This window comes from Ornithorhynchus anatinus, chromosome 1, assembly GCF_004115215.2.
Source record: "Ornithorhynchus anatinus isolate Pmale09 chromosome 1, mOrnAna1.pri.v4, whole genome shotgun sequence".
In the NCBI taxonomy this organism is placed as follows: Eukaryota; Metazoa; Chordata; class Mammalia; order Monotremata; family Ornithorhynchidae; genus Ornithorhynchus; species Ornithorhynchus anatinus.
In genome coordinates, this window is record NC_041728.1 from 110,732,678 (window position 1) to 110,751,366 (window position 18,689).

General features: G+C 43.6%; 1 protein-coding gene across 12 annotated transcripts in view; it reads left to right on the forward strand.

Annotated features, from left to right (window-relative positions):
* The window catches only part of MBNL1 (muscleblind like splicing regulator 1), a 290,117-nt gene that overhangs the window by 250,752 nt on the left and 20,676 nt on the right, over positions 1-18,689 (forward strand). For 10 of the 12 annotated variants that reach the window (XM_029069811.2, XM_029069756.2, XM_029069761.2 and 7 more), the window contains 3 exons: positions 9,326-9,583; positions 10,773-10,826; positions 11,643-11,796. In XM_029069811.2, coding sequence (XP_028925644.1) covers positions 9,326-9,583; positions 10,773-10,826; positions 11,643-11,796 — 466 coding nt within the window. The remainder of the gene's footprint in view (positions 1-9,325; positions 9,584-10,772; positions 10,827-11,642; positions 11,797-18,689) is intronic. The other 2 variants (XM_029069778.1, XM_029069784.1) reach the window with 1 other exon arrangement.

Sequence of the window (18,689 nt, forward strand, 5' to 3'; positions counted from 1 at the left end):
TATATTATCATAATAATAATAGTAATATACCACTCTCTCCACCCTCAAAACCCTCCTAAAATCACATCTCCTCCAGAAGGTCTTCCCAGAATAAGCCATTTAATTCCTCTCTCCACCCTCCCTTCTGCTTCAACTATGAACTTGGCTGGCTACCACTTAAGCACTTTAATATTCACCCCAGCCCCACAGTACTTCTATGAATATTCTTATACTCTCTCTACCATTTCCCCTATCTCTAATCCACTTTAATGTCTGTCTCCACTTCATTGGATATAAGCTCCTGTGGTCAGGGATCACATTTACAAACTTGGTTGTAATTGTAATAGTAGTAATAATAATGTTGATATTTGTTAAGCGCTTACTATATGCCAAGCACTGTTCTAAGCGCTGGGGTAGATACAAGGTAATCAGGTTGTCCCACTTAGGGCTCACAGTCTTCACCCCTATTTTATAGATGAGGTAACTGAGGCACAGAGAAGTTAAGTGACTCGGCACATAGTAAGTGCTTAACAAATACCATCATTATTATTATTGTTATTATCTCTCCCCCCGACATACCCCGCTGCCTCCCATCCCAGTCCTGTGACTTTGCTGCTTTGAAAGGCAGGGCTAACAAGACTTGATATCGATGGCAGAATCAGCAACGATGAGGATTCGTTCATTCAATCGTATTTTACTGTGTGCAAAGCACTGTACTAAGCGCTTGGAAAGTACAATCCAGCAATAAAGAGAGGCAACCCATGTCCACAGTGGGTTTACAGTCTATAGGGGGGTTATCCTCCCCCTCCCTGCCCCCAGGGAACCCAGTAGCAGTGGAGTTGTTAAAAATACGAATCATTACGGTCTTTGGTGGTGGGATGGGGATCAGGTCTACTTACTCCATTGTACTCTCCCATGGGCTCTGCACACAGTAAACACTTAATGAGTGCCTTTGATTAATGAGGAATAGAACTGAAATATAGTTCATTCAGTCATATTTTCATTGTTGTATTTATTGAGCACTTACTGTGTGCAGAGCTCTGTACTAAGCACTTGGGAAGTACATTTCAGGAACAAATAGAGTCAATCCCTGCCCACAGTGGGCTCACAGTCTAGAAGCAGGGAGACAGATATCAAAACAAGTAAACAGGCATCAGTAGCATTATTATAAATAAAAAGAAGTATTGTAAGCCCGTCAAAGGGCAGGGACTGTCTCTGTTACCTATTTGTACATTCCAAGTGCTTAGTACAGTGCTCTGCACATAGTAAGCGCTCAATAAATACTATTGAATGAATGAATCTATGCCCATCATTAATAAAAATAAATATAATTATAAATATGTACATATATTCATAAGTGCTGTGGGGCAAGGAGAGGGGTAGAGCAAAGGGAGCAGGTTGGGGTGATGGAGAGGGTAAGGGGAGAAGAGGAAAAGGGGATGCCAGGGGTTGAGAGTAACAGGGAGTAGGTTTGAGGGGTCAGAAGAGGCTGAACTGAACTGGAAAGTTGGGGAGAACCAAGATGTGCTGGCCTGGAGGTGCAGGAGCAGGGAGTGGGCAGGATCATTTTCTGTTGAAAGTGGACATCTAAGTGGCAATCTCTTCAAGAGAATAAGATTTTCCTGGGACTGCTGTGGAGCCATCTTTTAAGGAGGTACACCTTATATTCATTTTATGAAACCCCAAATAAGAGTAGTTGTGGAAGCTTCAGGTGAAAGAGAAACTCATAAAGATTCTTTGTCCATCTCTTGGCTGGGAGAGTTTTTGACATAGCATTTGAATATAGGAGGTTTTGGTGCAGGAAAGAATGCTGCTCAATAAATACGACTGAATGAATGAATATCTGCAATTTACTTATTTATTTATTATTTGTGTGTGTGTGTGTGTGTGTGTGTCTCGGGGAGGTGGGGATCTTGTAGCTTAACTCTTTCTGGTCTGGAAGCTCCTTGTTGGCAGGGAACAAGTCTACTTGCTCTTATATTCTCCCAAGCGCCTAGTGCAGTGATATGCACATTGTAAGTGCTCAGTAAATACCATTGGTTGGTTGATATGCCCCCCTTTATATCCTTTAGGACCAGAGTGGCGTAGTGGAAAAAGCATGGCCCTGGAGGTCAGAGGACCTGGATTTTAATCTGTTTATATCTAAAGCAAATGCTTGAATAATCTGTGTGAGGTGAACTGCAGTTTGACCGTTACATGGAGGTGCCACTCTCCACATCCCCTCCCAATCTCGGCAGCCAAATCCATAGGTGTGTGTCTGGTCAGCGGAACACCAAATCCTTCCCATGCCTACCGGAGGGCTTAATCTAAAAGCCAAGGGATGGATGCAACAGTATGCCAGGATGCAACCTAGTGCACTTGTTGGAGGGTCATTTGGATCGCCAGCCAAAATGGAGCACCGTGACTCACACCACCATTCCCATCACCAGACAGTCGCATCAAACATTGGGTCCCTGGGCCTCACTGACAGGCAGGATTCTCACAGAAGGTCAGGGTCGGGGCCTGGGCAGACCACAACCAAGGAGTGCTGGCTGTAAGCAAGGATTATGTCTGTTTAGTGTTGTATTGTACTCTCCCAAGCACTGAGTACAGTGCTATGCATACAATAAGCACTTAATAAATATGATCGAATGAATGAACGAATGGCTTGTCTGAGTATATCAACTCTAAGACAGCCCCACAGGCTCCTGAAAACCCACTTTGGACTAAAATTCAAATATTTGACACTAAAAACTAGTGATTTCACCAATCAGTCCTATTTATTGAGTGCTTACTCTGTGCAGAGCACTGTACTAAGCTCATGGGAGACTACAATATAACAGAGTTGATAGACACATTCCCTACCCACAGTGACCTTACAGCCTACAGGAACACCCTCCCTCCTTGGCCTGAATACCCAGAAGCTACCCACCAGCATTATGAGGCAGACTCGGGGATGCTTTTGAAAGAAAGCTACAACTGTCTACTTTTGTGGTGCGCATGAAAATTATGACCGAGATAACTTTTGCACTGTTTCTCATTTCCTAGCCTCTCCAGAAGCAGGTCCAAATATACTGTACATAAGGAGAGACGAGATAAGCCCTACATGTGAATGCAGAGGCATGGGTAAAATAATTTGGCAAGTAGTATTTCTGAGGAGATGCCCGAAGGAGCCATGAATTCGGAAGGAAGCTACTACAGTAGGGAAGGGGGAAAGAGAGACTATGCAGCCCTTTCAGCTTGTGGCTCTTGGTCATTATGCAAACTTCTCTTTTCCCAGCTGGCCCAACCAACCTTTATTCTGTCCTTCATTTTTCTCTTAGCTTGATCTGTCGCCTCTCTCGCTCCCTGATTCCTTCCCCTGTTCTGGTACCAGAATCAAACGGCACCACTACATCGGGAACCCAATCAAGCATTCAGTCTATGTTTTTTGAATCCTTACCTGTGCTGAACACTGTACTAAGTGCTTGGGAGAATGCAATACAACAGAGTTGGTAGACACAGTCTCTGCCCACAGTGAGCTTACTGTCTGTAGGGGGAGACAAGCAGTAATATAATTAAATACTTTATAGGTATGTAAATAACGGCTGTAGGGCGAGTCCCAATGCCCATAGAGTACCAATCTGAGCGCACAGATGACACGGAAGGGAGAAAGCAGAGCTTAATCGGGGAAGGTCTCTTGAGGGAGATGTGATCTTTATAAGGCAGGCTTTGAAGATGGGGGAAAGTGGAGGTTGGTATGTGGAGGGGGAGTGTGTTCCAGGCCGGAGGGAGGATGTGGGAAAGGGGTTGGCATTGAGCTGAGATGGAGGTATAATGAGTAAGTTTGCGTTAGATGAATAAAGTGTACAGCTGGCTGGGCTGCAGTGGGAGATCAGTGAGATAAAGGTAGGAGAGGGCAAGCTGATCGAGTGCTTTAAAGCGGCTGGTAAGGAGTTTCTGTTTGATGTGGAGGTGGATGAGCAACCACTGGAGGTTCTTAAGGAGTGGGGAAACATGGACTGAACATTTTGAAGGAAAATGAACCAAGCACCAGAGTGAAGTTTGGACTGGAGAGGGGCTACACAGGTAGGGAGGTCAGCAAGGAGGTAGATACAGTAGTTGAGGTGGGGTAGGATAAGTGCTTGGATCAGTGTGAGTAGCAGTTTGGACGGAGAGGAAATTGCAGATTTTAACAATGTGTGAAGGTAGAACTGACAGGATTTGGTGGCAGATTGAAAATGTGGGCTAACTGAGAGAGAGGCGATGAGGGCCACTCCAAGATTATGGGTTTTTGAGATAGGGATGGTAGTTGTATTGTCTACAGTTTTAGGAAAGACTTGGGGAGGGCAGTGTTGGGGTGGGAAGTTCTGTTTCGGAACAGTCCCCTAACCGCCTCCACAAAAGTGTGAAATGTGTGTGTAAAGTAAGTTAAAATAACTCCTTGAATATAAGGATGCTGGAACTGCTTTTACAAGATAAGAACAGTCATTTAGGTTGCTATTCTATTTCTGAAAGTGGCAACAGATACTTGGAGATGTGCTGGTTTCCCCCTGGACATCCATCATAATGATTAGGGATGGAGCATCTTATAGCTCCAATCTATGTACATGTCAGTGTACATATCCGTAATCTATTTTTTATTAACTTTTGTCTCCCCCTCTAGACTATAAGCTTCTTGTGGGCAGGAAATGTATCTTCCAACGTAGTTATATTATGATCTCCCAGGTGTTTAGTACAGTGCTCTGCCCACAGTAAGTCCTCAATAAATAAAATTGCCTGAAATCCAGTTGATGGATTGAAACTTTCCTCTAAGAGTCTATTACGACTGCTAATCTTGAATTTATCCAAATCTCCTTGAAGCTATTGATATTTTCAGCCCCACTTTCTGATGAATTGTGCCACTGGAATAAAATGACTTTCCTTCTACTGGTACTACTTCACCTGTGTCTGGTTTTTCTTAACCAGACCAGCGGTCTCTTGAAATGTCCATCTCAGACTAGCCCCTTGTGGCACTCATCATTCTAGACCTGAGGACACTAAAATTTTGTTTGACCGACTGGCTCACTGGTTTCTAGAAGGGTGGCCATTTGTCCAGTTTTACACTGGGCGCCTTTTATGTTGAGGATATATACATTCAGGGCTGAATGTCCCTCACCCCCCAACTCTTACCACTAATTTCAGAAGGGGTGACCATTCAGAGGTACTTGCAAATAGAATACATTAGCTCTGAAGCAATTACACGGGATCGATACCACAGAAAAAAAACACTCAAGGTTTGAGTAAACAGTATGTTGACAGACATTACCCCAATCAATAAGTTAATCAGTGGTTTTTCTTGAGTGCTTACTGTAGGCAGAGCACTGTACTAGGCGCTTGGGAGAGTACAACAGAGTTGATAGCCACGTTCCCTGTCCACAAAGCATCTAGAGGGACTGTACATCACTATGGGCAGGGGGCAGACTGGCTGAAAAATAGAATATCCAGAATTAAACCAGTGGCCATGTTATTGGCCTCACTCTTGGACCTCAGGAAGGTTTGAGTCCACATCACTTTTGATGAGTTTCCTGCTGTTTGATGAGATGCTAAGGATCTGCTCCCACCTGGACACTGAGCACTTGGTTTTATATTAGCTTATCCCCCGCCACTCTACTCAATATAGTTTAAGAACAAGGTCTTTATCTGTGGACCTTAATTATCCTTGCGAATAAGTGACTCTTCAAAGCCTGCTCAATTAACTGCGCACTCAATTCCTGAGAATGAATCATAACGCTAATACAGTAATTTGGGGTAAAGTCCTCCTTGCCCTCCATGCTCCCGACCTCTCCGTGCCCTTCCTGGTTGGTGTGTAAGGAGTTGGCCACGACTTATATGTCTTATTGTGCCTCTCCATCTTGGAGACCGGAACCATTTTGTCTCGTCGCCTGCCTGTTTATTATCACCCCGAAGATTCGCTCAGTAGTAAGGCCAACTGACTACAGAGGCATTCAAAATACAGTGCAAGAGGTATTTGTGTGCAGTTTTCAGAGATTTCAGAGAATTTGGAATTAGCCTTCTGAAATGATTTTGTCAGTAATGATATATTTTTTTCCATTAATAAACCATATCATCCCCTTTTTATAATAATTGTACTTGTTCAGTGCTTACTGTGTGCCAGGCACTCTTCTGAGTGTTGAGGTGGTTACAAGCAAATCAGGTTGGACACAGATAGGGCTAAGAGTCTTAATCCCCATTTTACAGCTGAGGTAACTGAGGCCCAGAGAAGTGAAACGACTTCTCCGCGGACAAGTGGCAGAGCCGGGATTAGAAACCAGGTCCTAGATATGGTGTTTATAATTGTTGGAACAGGCACCTTGCATTTTTACAGTAGATTTGCTCAACAAAATACAATTTTGCATTTTGCAATAACACGTATTTATGTTTTCACGATCTTGCCCACAAAATAGATTTTCTTTCTCTTAACAGCATCATCCTGTTGGGTCTTGATCATTAGCATTCAAGATATGCAATCCTTTATGTAATTAGAACGCAGATATTCATAGCGCATGCTCTGAAGAAGCAAAATTTAGTTAAAGGGAACTCAGCCCAGCGAGTGGGCTGAATTTCTTAAATCTAGGTTTAAGGCTATTGGTTCTTCTTGTCATTATAAAGCTAAACTTTTAGAAATGATGAGTTTTGTTGTCAGTGGTCATGTCTTGGATGTTAGCCCCGTTGATCTGCCGTTCTTTTATTTTTGTTTTGAGCCAGATTTATTATCGAAGCAGTGCCAGAACCCTTGACTCAGCAGTCTGAGCACGGCTGATGTTGTCTTATTTAGAGGGGTCATGAGGGAGGAGAATATTTAAAAACTCCCAAGGTTTGGCTCTAGTTAGACAGCCACCCAGATACTTGGATGTTCATTCGGCGTGTATCTCAGCTTTTCCCAGTCTCTGTGGTCGGGAGATCTCCCCAGAACAGGTTTTCAGACAGGATATCCTCTACTTCCTCATTCTCCCTTCTGCAAGGGCAGAGGGAGAATGGACCTATTCTTATAGCTTCTCCCCTCCCATTTTTCAGTTCAGCACAGACCTCACAGTGGAGAGGCATGTATGTTGGAGAAAACAAAAAAGAAAAATGCCAGTTGTTGACTGAATTCTTTGAGTCTTTTGGAACAGGCGGGATTTGGCTTACATTTAATGGCCAAGTTTGGGGCTGGTTTTTGTTTTCCTCAGACTGACTCAGTAACATTCAAACACTTTGAACTGCTGCTGAATCCCAGGGCAAAACTGATACCTCCTAATATGGCATTTTCATTTTATAGGCGGTAAGGAGAGGGTGAGGGAATACCCAAAACTCGCTACTTCTTAAAGAGTGGGGAGAGACACTATATTTTCCTTAATCAAAAATATAAGCTAGGAAATAAGTGGAAGATTAACTTCTTATCGACTTAGGGTAAAATTTCATCCCGAATGTAAATTCTAAGCAGTTTTCAGACATACAAGAAACATGAACTTCCGATGAGCTCCATTTTCCCTGTTTTCTGAGCTCTTTATGGAACAGCCGATTTGTCCTGCTTCAAATGGGATGGTCGTTCCACAGAAACTGTTTCCCTTTACAATATTTACTATGCTGCCTTCCCTGGAGCTTCATATTCAGAAAGTAGCCACTTTATAAATAAACACTCAGCTTTTGCTGCAAGTTTTTTGCTCTTGCGACCTAAAAACTGTCATGAAAAGTCTGCTTCAGATTTGCTAATGATTTCCATTTCCTAATGAACGTGTAAATCAGAGAATACTTTGGCTGTTTGAGTCATAACATAGTTTAAACGTGTACGTGCTTCCTAACTTGCCCAGAACTTACTGTTCCTGCTCTCCCAGTACAGGAAAAGGGAGGATTCAGAAAATAAATCCACAGTGATTGCATTATATGCTTTAGACGGCCCTCTTGTGATGAAAGGATGGAATGGCCCCATTGGCTCAAAGGGCTGTTTTAAGGCACTGATCAATGCGATTCCTCCAAACTCTCAGAATAAATGCGTAAGGAAACTGACGGGCGGGGATCTTTTAGTTTGGCCAGAAAGCCTAAGCGTAAATCATTTTAACTTTCTATCCACTACCAGCACAATTTCAGTATATCTTCTCCAACTGATCTCAAAAGTATTGCGGGATGCCTGGGTTGTATAACTACCCAGGTTGATTGATGAATCCTTAGTTATCTAGTGGAAAAAAAAACAAATTATTTGGGAAATTCTCCAGATTAATTTGTTAGTCATAAGTAAGGTCATGAATAATAATAGTAGTGGTATTCGTTAAGCGCTTACTATGTGCCAAGCACTGTTCTAAGCACTGGGATAAACACAGCATCATTCATTCAGTTGTATTTAGTGCTTACTGTGTGCAGAGCACTGTACTAAGTGCTTGGAAAGTACAGTTCGGCAACAAATAGAGACAATCCCTGCCCAACAACGGGCTCACACTCTAGAAGAGGGGAGACAGACAACACACAAAACAAGTGGGTAGGCATCAATAGCCTCAGTATAATCAGGTTGTCCCACGTGGGGCTCACAGTCTTAATTCCCATTTTACAGATGAGGTAACTGAGGCACCGAGAAGCTAAGTGACTTGCCCAGAGTCACACAGGTGATAAGTGGAGGAGCCTAACATTTCTTTTTAAAAATTTACATTCTGAATGAGGATCCTGTCACTTCAGGTCTTTTCCAAGAAGCAGAATGTTCTAGTGGATAAAGCACGGGCCTGGGAGTCAGAAGAACCTGAGTTCAAATCCCAGCTCCACCACTTGTCTTCTGTGTGACCTTGGGCAAGTCACTTAACTCTTCAGTGCCTCAGTTACCTCATCTGTAAAAATGTGAACCCCATGGGGGACAGGGACCGCGTCCAACCCGGTTAGCTTGAATCTACTCCAGCGCTTAGTACAGTTCCTGCCACATAAGTGTTTAACAAATAACACAGTTATTATTATTATTATCATATTTGAAACTCACAGGGCAACCGATGTGTAAACCTCACAAAGGAGTGGTGGATAATGGGTTACTAGGGGGAATACGTGGGAAGTAGAGGACAATGTCAGGAATGACTGACATCAATCCCCAACAAGGGTGATGAATGTCAAGGAAGGCAACCACCGCACATTTTCTCCAGGCATCTTTGTTGGCTCGCCAAGAAGCTGCGTCCCAGACGGGACTGCAATGACCCTGTGTGTGTTCTAATGTAGAAATCATTGCTTGTTATGCCGCCTCACTCTTTGAAAAGCAATACCCGCAACCTCCTTCATGTGGCCCATTCCGTTACCAAACTCCATTCTTCTCGGCCTCCCTATCACTTTCCAACCAGTGGAGAAAGGTTCCAGGTGGCCCAGCTCACTAACCGGCTTTCCCTCCGTAACCCTGCAGGTATGTCGAGAGTATCAACGTGGCAATTGTAATAGAGGAGAAAATGACTGCCGGTTTGCTCACCCCGCTGACAGTGCAATGATCGATACCAATGACAATACGGTCACCGTGTGTATGGATTACATCAAAGGGAGATGCTCTCGGGAAAAGTGCAAATATTTTCACCCCCCTGCACACCTGCAAGCCAAGATCAAGGCTGCCCAGTACCAAGTCAACCAAGCTGCAGCTGCTCAAGCAGCAGCCACTGCAGCTGCCATGGTGAGTCGCGAAAGCACCTTCCTTCCGAAAGAGGAAAGAGTCAGTAGCATTTTGGACTGTAGGCTATTCGTTTATTAAATTTTTCTTTTGGTTTTTTTTGTTTGTTTGTTTTTTGTTGCTGAAAATATGTTTGTTCAGGTATCCCCATCACGAGTCCAGGCAGTGAAATTCGGTTAGCGCAGTGTAGCGGAGCGACTCCTAAAAAGTTTCAGATTGTCCAAATCCGCTGCTTTGCTTTGTCTCCTCGCGGGGGCGGTTTTGGAAAGCATGGAGCAGCAAGCGCATGCTCACTCTCAACCGTTTACCTCCCCCACGGTAACCCCAGTTCTGCATTCCGCCCGGCAATGGTGTTTCATTTAGGCTCCCAGATCTATTGTCCAAACATGTCATGCTTAAAATTGATTCCTAATCTGAAACTATTTAGGAAAGGACTCCAAAACAATCTATTTTTTTACACCAGGAGGGAGATAGTTAATGTTCTGCTATTTTGATTGTCTTGAATGATATTGTGGCATCCAAATACTTATGTATTGGAGAGGAGAAGTTTAATATAGCCCGAATGTAGACTAGGAAGGCCACAATTCTTCTGAGTTTACTAGGAATTGGAAGACTTCCCCCTTTTGCTAAAAAAAAATAAAAATGTATTCTTAAGGTAAAATTGTAAATGTGCTCTAATAGCTGAATTTAATGGGTCCATTCTTTGTTCTTTGCTTAGCTGTTGTTAATGTTGTCCTATTTTTTTTTACATGGCTACATGATTTGATCATTAAAATATTACTTCATTATAAGACATTGTTGTGTGATATCCATAGCACAGTAAAATGAACATGAGAGGTCTTTTTCTGTGTTTGTTTATGGATACTTGAGCAAAAATACAGAAGGCAGACTCTCTCTCTCTTTCTATCCTCTTCTTTCACTCTTTTTTTTCTGTTAGAGTATCTCGTTTGTAATTAACTACATAGAGGTTGTATCCTCCCAAATAACAACTCAGTAGTGCCTTTATTGTGCATGCTTAGTCTTGTTATTCGTTGTATATGGCATTCCGATGATTTGTTTTTTTATTTGTTTTTTCTCACCTACCCAAAAATGCACTGCTGCCCCCATGATGCACCTCTGCTTGCTGTTTATGTTAATGCGCTTGAACCCCACTGGCCCATTGCCATCATGTGCTCGCTGCCTGCTAATTAAGACTCAGTCGGCTGTCAAATCACTGAAGCGACCCCTCGAGGCAACCTTTGACCTGGTACTATGACCTTTCACCTTTTAGCTTGGCATGTAGCTTTATTGTAGATACAAGTTTTATTAATTTTGTAGTAAATATTCCTTTTTCTGTTGTAAAATATTGTAATACAATGGAAAACTGAGTGTGGTTTCCTGACACAATTGGTGGCAAGACTGAACTGTCGATGTAAATACGTACCAAACGGCAACCAAAGATTCCTAAAGCCCAGCGGCCCACATTCAGTTTCACCACATTGTAGAATGTTCTAATGAAGTTCTTGGAGGACATTAAAACTGTATTTATGACTGTGTATTTATGTATCTGTTTGGATGGCATGGCTTTAGTGATATTCTTACGTAGTTTTAACGTTGGTAACTCAGTGTTAACGTACCTGCATGCCTCGGTACACTTTGCATGTCTAGTTAGACTTTGGGGAAGAGCGGGTATAATTTTAATATCGATCTCACCTGTTTCGGTCACACTGTAAAATTACTATTAACATGGCTTTTATTTGTTGATCCTCATGGAGCAGGCAGTGCAGCTTTTCTTTTTCCAAAATAATTGCCTGAAGCAATACGTAATGTAGAACATTAGGGCTCGTGATAACATACGGCTCCAACATGTTTTCTCGTACTAGCATTTTTTAAAAAACTAAAGTAATGCTTCCTTCAAAGCTTTTTATCTTGCCCTTTTATTTGATAGTTAAGTCCGCTCCGCTGCTTGCTTGCTCATGGAAAAAGATGGTCTTCCTAACTAGTTTGGCCTTCTACTGATTTTTTTTTCTTTTCTTTTTCTTTTTCACTGGACTTTATTTTTTTCTACCCGTCCACCACACAGGGAATTCCTCAAGCTGTCCTTCCCCCATTACCAAAGAGGCCTGCGCTTGAAAAAACCAATGGTGCCACCGCAGTCTTTAATACTGGTATTTTCCAATACCAACAGGCTCTTGCCAACATGCAGTTACAACAGCATACAGCCTTCCTCCCTCCAGGTAAGGAGTTCTGCTTCGTGTCGGCTGGTCCAAACCGTTGATGGTCATCGTAAAGACCCCTTCGCATGTGCAGTTGAGCTTCTAGTTTTCACAATTCCCCTCCATCAGGGTCGGGGAGGAAAAGGGCTCTGTCTAGTCGGTCCGATATGGAATACTCCCGAGGTTAGGGCAGAGTGTCATGTCTTCATCAGGAATGGTGTATTCAAATTCTAGAGTTCTCAATTTAAAAGACAAATTCACCTTGTTTACCTTGCCCTCCGATCTTTTTCACACATCTGGTCCTTTCCATCTGGAAGACTACCCTGTAGCTTGTCTCCCTGGAACAGTAACTGAATGAGAGTAGATGAAATGGTAGATTTCTGGAGTCTGAGTCTTCAGGTTTTTATCCTTATTTGGTGTAAATGCGAAATTATAAAAACGAATGAACCGTTTGGATGGTTCAACGAATCGGCACCTTGCGTTGAGTCAGGGGTTTCAAATGTTTTAGGAATTATGTCCCTAAAACCTCAAAGTTTTCCCCCAAATGCCTCCCTTCCATTGTCTCCTATCAATTCGTGAGTGGAGCAGTAGCATCAGCCTGAGCAGGTAAGAAGAGAAAAACAGTAGTTCCCCTTGCTGTCATGAGCAATGAAATCCTGGGGTTTATGCCTCTGAAGTTGGGGTAATTGTATCTTGCCATAGTTGCAGGAGAAGCCCACATTTCTCAGGTTTTGGTGGGGCTGGCAAGAGCAGGAGGACTTCCTTGTCCTCTTTTTTTTTTAATGGCATTTTTTAACCACTTATTGTGTGCCAGGAACTGTACTAAGCGCTGAGGTAGATACAGGCTAATCAGATTAGATACAGTCCACATCCCATGTGGGCTCACAGTCTTGTGCCCCCTTTTACAGATAAGGTCACTGATTCATAGAGAAGTTAAGTCACTTGCCCAAGGTCTTGCAGCAGACAAGTGGTGGACCTGGGGTTTGAACCCAGCCGCCTGCTCTATCAATTGGGCCACGTTGCTTCTCCTCAGCTAGACCAGCAACTGCTGCAGCTTTGCCCCTTGCTGCTTTCTCTGGAGTTCTGACCTTGTCAGGGGGTCCAGAGAGAAGCACCTCAGCAGGGGCAGAAGCTTCTGCTGCTGCTGTATGCACTCCTGAGACCACAGCAGGACATTTTGAGGAACCCACAGAAACTAATTCGCTGGTTCGAGATCTCCGCCCCAGGATATTTGCAGACTAGGTATTCCATTGTGCTGGAGAATCACCCTGCCAATCATTCTGGGCTACCAGTTTAGCGCTTGGGGCAATAATAATAATGACTGTGCCATTTGTCGGGCACTGTACTAAGCGCTGGAGTGGGTACAAGCAAATTGGGTTGGGCACAGTCCCTGTCCCACTTGGGGCTCACGGTCTCCATCCCCATTTTACAGATGAGGTAACTGAGGGAAAGAGAAGTGAAGTAGCAAGAAAGGAAACTAATACTGGCTATCGCGATTGATGTGAGGGACAGGTTCGAGCCCTTTAGTGGTGCGTGGGCAAGCCAGGACTTTACAGCAAGAGAGGGAGGATGGAGTTTACAATACAGAACCAATTGCTACTTGCTCCGGCAAGTCTTGTGCCTTATCCTGCTTCTCCCTTATACAAGCCTAGAAAACAGTGGGGTCATTTAGATCATGGGTTATGGCTTTCCCAGCATCCCAGGATCTGTTTAGGAGGAGGCAGATTATTATTAATAATAATAATGGTATTTATTAAGTGCTTGTTATGGGCCAGGCACTGTACTAAGCACTGGGGTGGATACAAGCAATTCATATGGGCCTCCAGTCTCAAGCCCCATTTTACAGGTGAAGTAATTTAGGCACAGAGAAATGAAGTGACTTGCCCAAGGTCACACGGCAGACAACTGGCAGACCAGGATTAGGGTAAGGAAGCACCGAGAGCAGTAGCAGGTGCTTCCACTTTTTACAGCTCCCCAGGTGGGACCCCAGAATGCCAGCTTCCCCAGGACTGCCGGTTTTTGACCCCTGTAGCCTCGTTCCTTGGGCAGACACTACCCCGCCACTCGATGCCCTTGATGCCACTCTGAGCAAAGGGGCCTCTCTCATGAATGTTACCATACACACACATACCCATCTCCCTCTGAGATTATTGAAAGGCTTGTGCCATGTTACTAAGAGATATATATCAGGAATATTCTCCACACATTTCTAATGGTCATCTTTCATGTGGTTTTTTTGCACATAATTTCTAAAAGGGCCTGACTCTGAAAATAGGAAAGCCTGGGAAACAGTCATCTGCTCCCTTTTATCCCCCTAATTTCTCACATTCCTTCTGTCTTCCTCCAACCCTACATTGATCCTCAGGGACTTCAGCATCCATGTGGATGTGCCCAACGTCTCTTCTGCTACCTGCTTCCTATCACTCCTCAACTCCTCTGACCTTCTGCTTCACCCTACCTCACCCACTGACCAATTAGGGCACATGCTCGATCGCCCTCATTTCTAATCACTGTACAGTCTCTGCCCTCACCAACTCTGAAATTCTTCTGTCTGACCACAACTTCCTCACCTGGCTTCTGCCCCCCGTCCCCACCAAATCTGTCCTGTTCCGCTAAAGAGACCTCTGATCTTTCGATCGCCTCCAGTTCTCTTAAGTCATCATGCCTCATTTGTTTCCGTACACAAACCGTTTTCTCTCAATGCACAGATCCACGCCCTCAACACTGTCCCGTTCATTCTATTCAACTCTCGTATGGCCCCCATCTCTCCACAAATCTCATACTATTAACCCTCAACCATGGACCACCTCCTTGATATGTGTCCTTCAGTCTTCTGCACGAGCTGCAGTGTGCTGCTGACAGAAATCCAGACACCGAGCCCAACGTATCCATCACAAATTCATTCTCACCTGTTAAACCTGCTGTCTTTTCTGCCCAGAAACAGTACTTGTCCCTTACCTATTGCCTATGCCAGCTGTTTCAGACTTCTAACTCCCTTCTCAAACCCTCTGCCCGCCCAAACCCTCTTATCACTTGCCCCTCATGTCCTTGCCACGCACTTTGATAAAATTGAAATTATCAGGCATGATTTCCCTAAATCTCCCCTGCTCCTCTCCATTCTCTCCCTCCTACTGCTCTCTATCTGACTCTCCCATCTTTCCCACCAGTATCTCAAAAGGAAATCTCCCATATCCTCTGAAAATCTACTCCCTCTACACTTTATCAAGACACTTGCCCTCTCCATTCTTCCCTCTCGACTGCCATCTTCCATCGTTCACTTTTCAATGGCTGCTTTCCCCAATATTTCAAACATGCCCATTTACAACCTATCCAAAAAAAACCCCTTCTTAACTCATGATTCCTTCCAGTTACTGCCACATCTTCCTCCTATCATTCCTCTCCATTCCTTGAATGATTTGTCTGCACCCATTGCCTCCACTTCCTTTCCTCCAGTTCTCTCCTTGACCCTTCTCCAATATGACTTCTACCCCTCTCACTCCACTAACGACCTCTTCCTTGCCAAATTCAGCAGCCTGTAAGACGATCCTAAATTGTCTGCAAACTCTCAGCTGCGTGCAGTACTGTGGACCACACCCTTATCCTGGAAACATTATCTAACCTCGGCTTCACTGACACTGTCCTCTCTTAGTTCTCCTCCTTTCTCTCTGGCTGCTAATTCACAGTCTCTTTGCCAGGCTCCTCCTCTGCCTCCCACCCTCTAACTGTGGGAGTCTCTCGAGGCTCAGTTTGGTTCCCTTCTACTCATCACCTACACCCACTCCTTTGGAGAGCTCCCTTTGATGATTTCCAAGTCTATTACTGCAGCCCTCATCTCTTTCCATCTCTGCAGTCTCTCATTTCCTTCCTGCCTTCAGGACATCTCTACTTGAATTTCCACTGACACCTCATGATTAATGCCCAAAACAGAACACCGCCTCTTTCAACCCGTACCCTGTCCTCCCCATCACCGTATCCAACACCACTATCCTCCTTAAGTATCAAGCCCTTAACCCTCTAACATTCTTGATTCATCTCTCTTATTCGACACACATAGTGTGTTACAAATCCTGTTATGTTCATAACATCTCTAAAATCCACCCTTTCCTCTCTTTCCAAGGACATTGGTCCAAGCACTTATTCTATCCTGCCTGTACTACTGCATCATTCTCCTTGCTGACCTCCCTGCCTCCTGCCTTTCACCCACTCCAGTTCTTACTTCACTCTGCTGTCTAGATCAATTTTGTAAAAAAAAGAAAAAGTTCAGCACACATCTTTCCACTCCTCAAGACCTACCAGTAATTGCCCATCCACCTCCACATCAAAGAGAAACTCCTCACCATTGGCTTTCAAGCACTGATCAGCTTGCTCCCTCCTCTCTTACCTCATTGATTTTCTACTGCAACTCAACCCACACATTTTACATCTCTAATGTGAACATAGTCACTGCCCACCCCTTGCCCAAGATCTCCCTGTGGCCTGAAACTCCTTCTCCCTTCATATGTGACAGACCACCACTCTCCACACCTTCAGTGCCTTACTAAAATCATATTTCCTCCAACAAGCCTTCCCCAATTGAACCCTGATTTTTCCTACTCCCTCTCCCTTCTCTCTGCACTTTGATACAAGGTTCCTGTCCCTAAGGAATTTACAGTTGAGTGTAGGAATTGGGAAGTCACAGAATAGAACAAACATCTGTTCAAATATAAAGAGGAAATACTAAAAGCACATTATTTGGAATACCATAATAGAAACGTGAACACATATGATTCAAAGAAGGGATCATAAGTGCCTGATAAAGTACCAAAGATTGGGAGCCTTAAATTGGGAAGACCAAGCAGGAAAAGGAATTTTGAAGGGAAGGAGGGGTGCCATTCCAGGGAAGGACAATAATGATAGTAAGAATTGTGGTAGTAAGTGCTTACTGTGTGCCAGGCACTGTAATAATATAATAATAATAATAATGTTGGTATTTGTTAAAGCACTTACTATGTGCAAAGCACTGTTCTAAACACTGGGGTAGTACAAGGTAATTAGGGTGTCCCACGTAGGGCTCACAAGACTTCATCCCCATTTTACAGATGAGGGAACTGAGGCCCAGAGAAGTGAAGTGACTTGCCTAAAGTCACACAGCTGACAAGTGACGGAAATGGGATTAGAACCCATGACCTCTGACTCTCAAGCCCGGGCTCTTTCCACTGAGCCACGCTGCAAACTCTGAGGTGGCCAAAAGTTTCATCAGTGAAGTGGAAAAATATCTAGTTCTGCTAAAAGGATGGGTTTCAGTCCTCTCCTAGCCATGCATTAAGACATACTTTGATGGAGTTTACCATACATGCACACAGTTCATTTCATCCAATACTGCCCTGTGTTGTATGCAGACAAGCTCCATTGTTGGGTGAATGCTCTCTAATATCATTCCACTCAAAATGGGTAGTGAAAATGCACATTAATAATAATAAAGGTGATGGTATTTGTTAAGCGTTTACTATGTGCCAAGTACTGTCCTAAGCATTGGAGTAGATACAAGGTAATCAGATTGTCCCATGTGGGACTCACAGTTTTAATCCCCATTTTCCAGATGAGGTAACTGAGGCACAGAGAAGTTAAATGGCTTTCCCAAGGTCACACAGCAGACGAATGGCAGAGCTGGGATTAAAACCTACGTCCTCTGACTCCCAAGCCCGTGCTCTTTCCACTAAGCCACACTGCTTCTGGCCCAACATGGTGTGTACCCAAGGGCCTCTGCTAAGACACGGTCCTCTACAGAATAAGGAAAATACAGGCCCAGATTGGATCCTGATATTTTCATTTCAGCTAGTACATTGTAAACTCCTGTGGCAATGGGAGCATAGAGCTCAAAAAACTCAGGATCCTCAGTTCAAGACCCAGCTTTTCTCCTGAACAGCTGAAGTATCTTGGGCCGGTCACTGTACTTTTCTGCGCTTTGCTAGGGATTTACCTTATAAATGCAGAGAAAATTATGCGTTTGGGCACTTGTTTGGAAGAATCTGCAGACCCCAGCATAAATCAGTGTACAGTGGAACATTTGGCCGTGTGGAGGATTTTAACTTTGTGAAAGTGCATAAATGAATTATTACCAGAAATTCTGTATTTACATTCAAACCCACCCGTTCTTAAGCTGTGGAAAGGGAAACACAGACTACTCCCAGTCACAAAGTCTTTCATTTCATTTAACTTAAGTAGGCTCTGCCCACAGTGTCTCCCACTCTCTTCCTTGATCAAAGTAAGGGACCACTTACCCAATGATAAATACGTTAGCACAGCTTTTGAACCATCCTTCCTGTTTTTCACCAGTTTCCATGCCAGAAAATGGTAGATCACATTCCTTCTTCCCAAAGGCAGAAATAACATTCACTCTCCCCATTCAGAGTCCCCTTCTCAAAAACAATTACCAAGTCCTAAAATAGTTCCCAGATCAATTCTAAAATATTCCTTCAAAAGTCAGAATCACCACCCCAATTATTTTTTAGTGATTTTCCTCAAAGAAAAAACACAGAAAGGAGATGCATCAATTTAAGGGTAGGGAATTATTCACATTGTTTTCAGTGCAAATAGCATATTTTAAAGCCGCAAATGACATTCCTCAGCAATTTGACATTCATCTACCAAAATACTTCGGTGTAGGAAAAATGAATTTAGCATTTACTCAAACTCAAATTCTGCCTTACGCGCAAGAGCCGAGGAAAGTTTGAATTAGCCAATGTGCCGTTTAGGCCTTCTTATTTGTAAATCAAGATGAATATTAAGGTCATTTCCAGAATGATTTTTATTAGTGGTAAGTGGGCCTGATAGCATTATAGCTCCATATATGTGAGTTATTGCACCCTGGCTAGTAGTTTCATTGTCGCCTTATGTTTATTTGCGGCAAATTCCACTCCAAACTGTGTGGACTG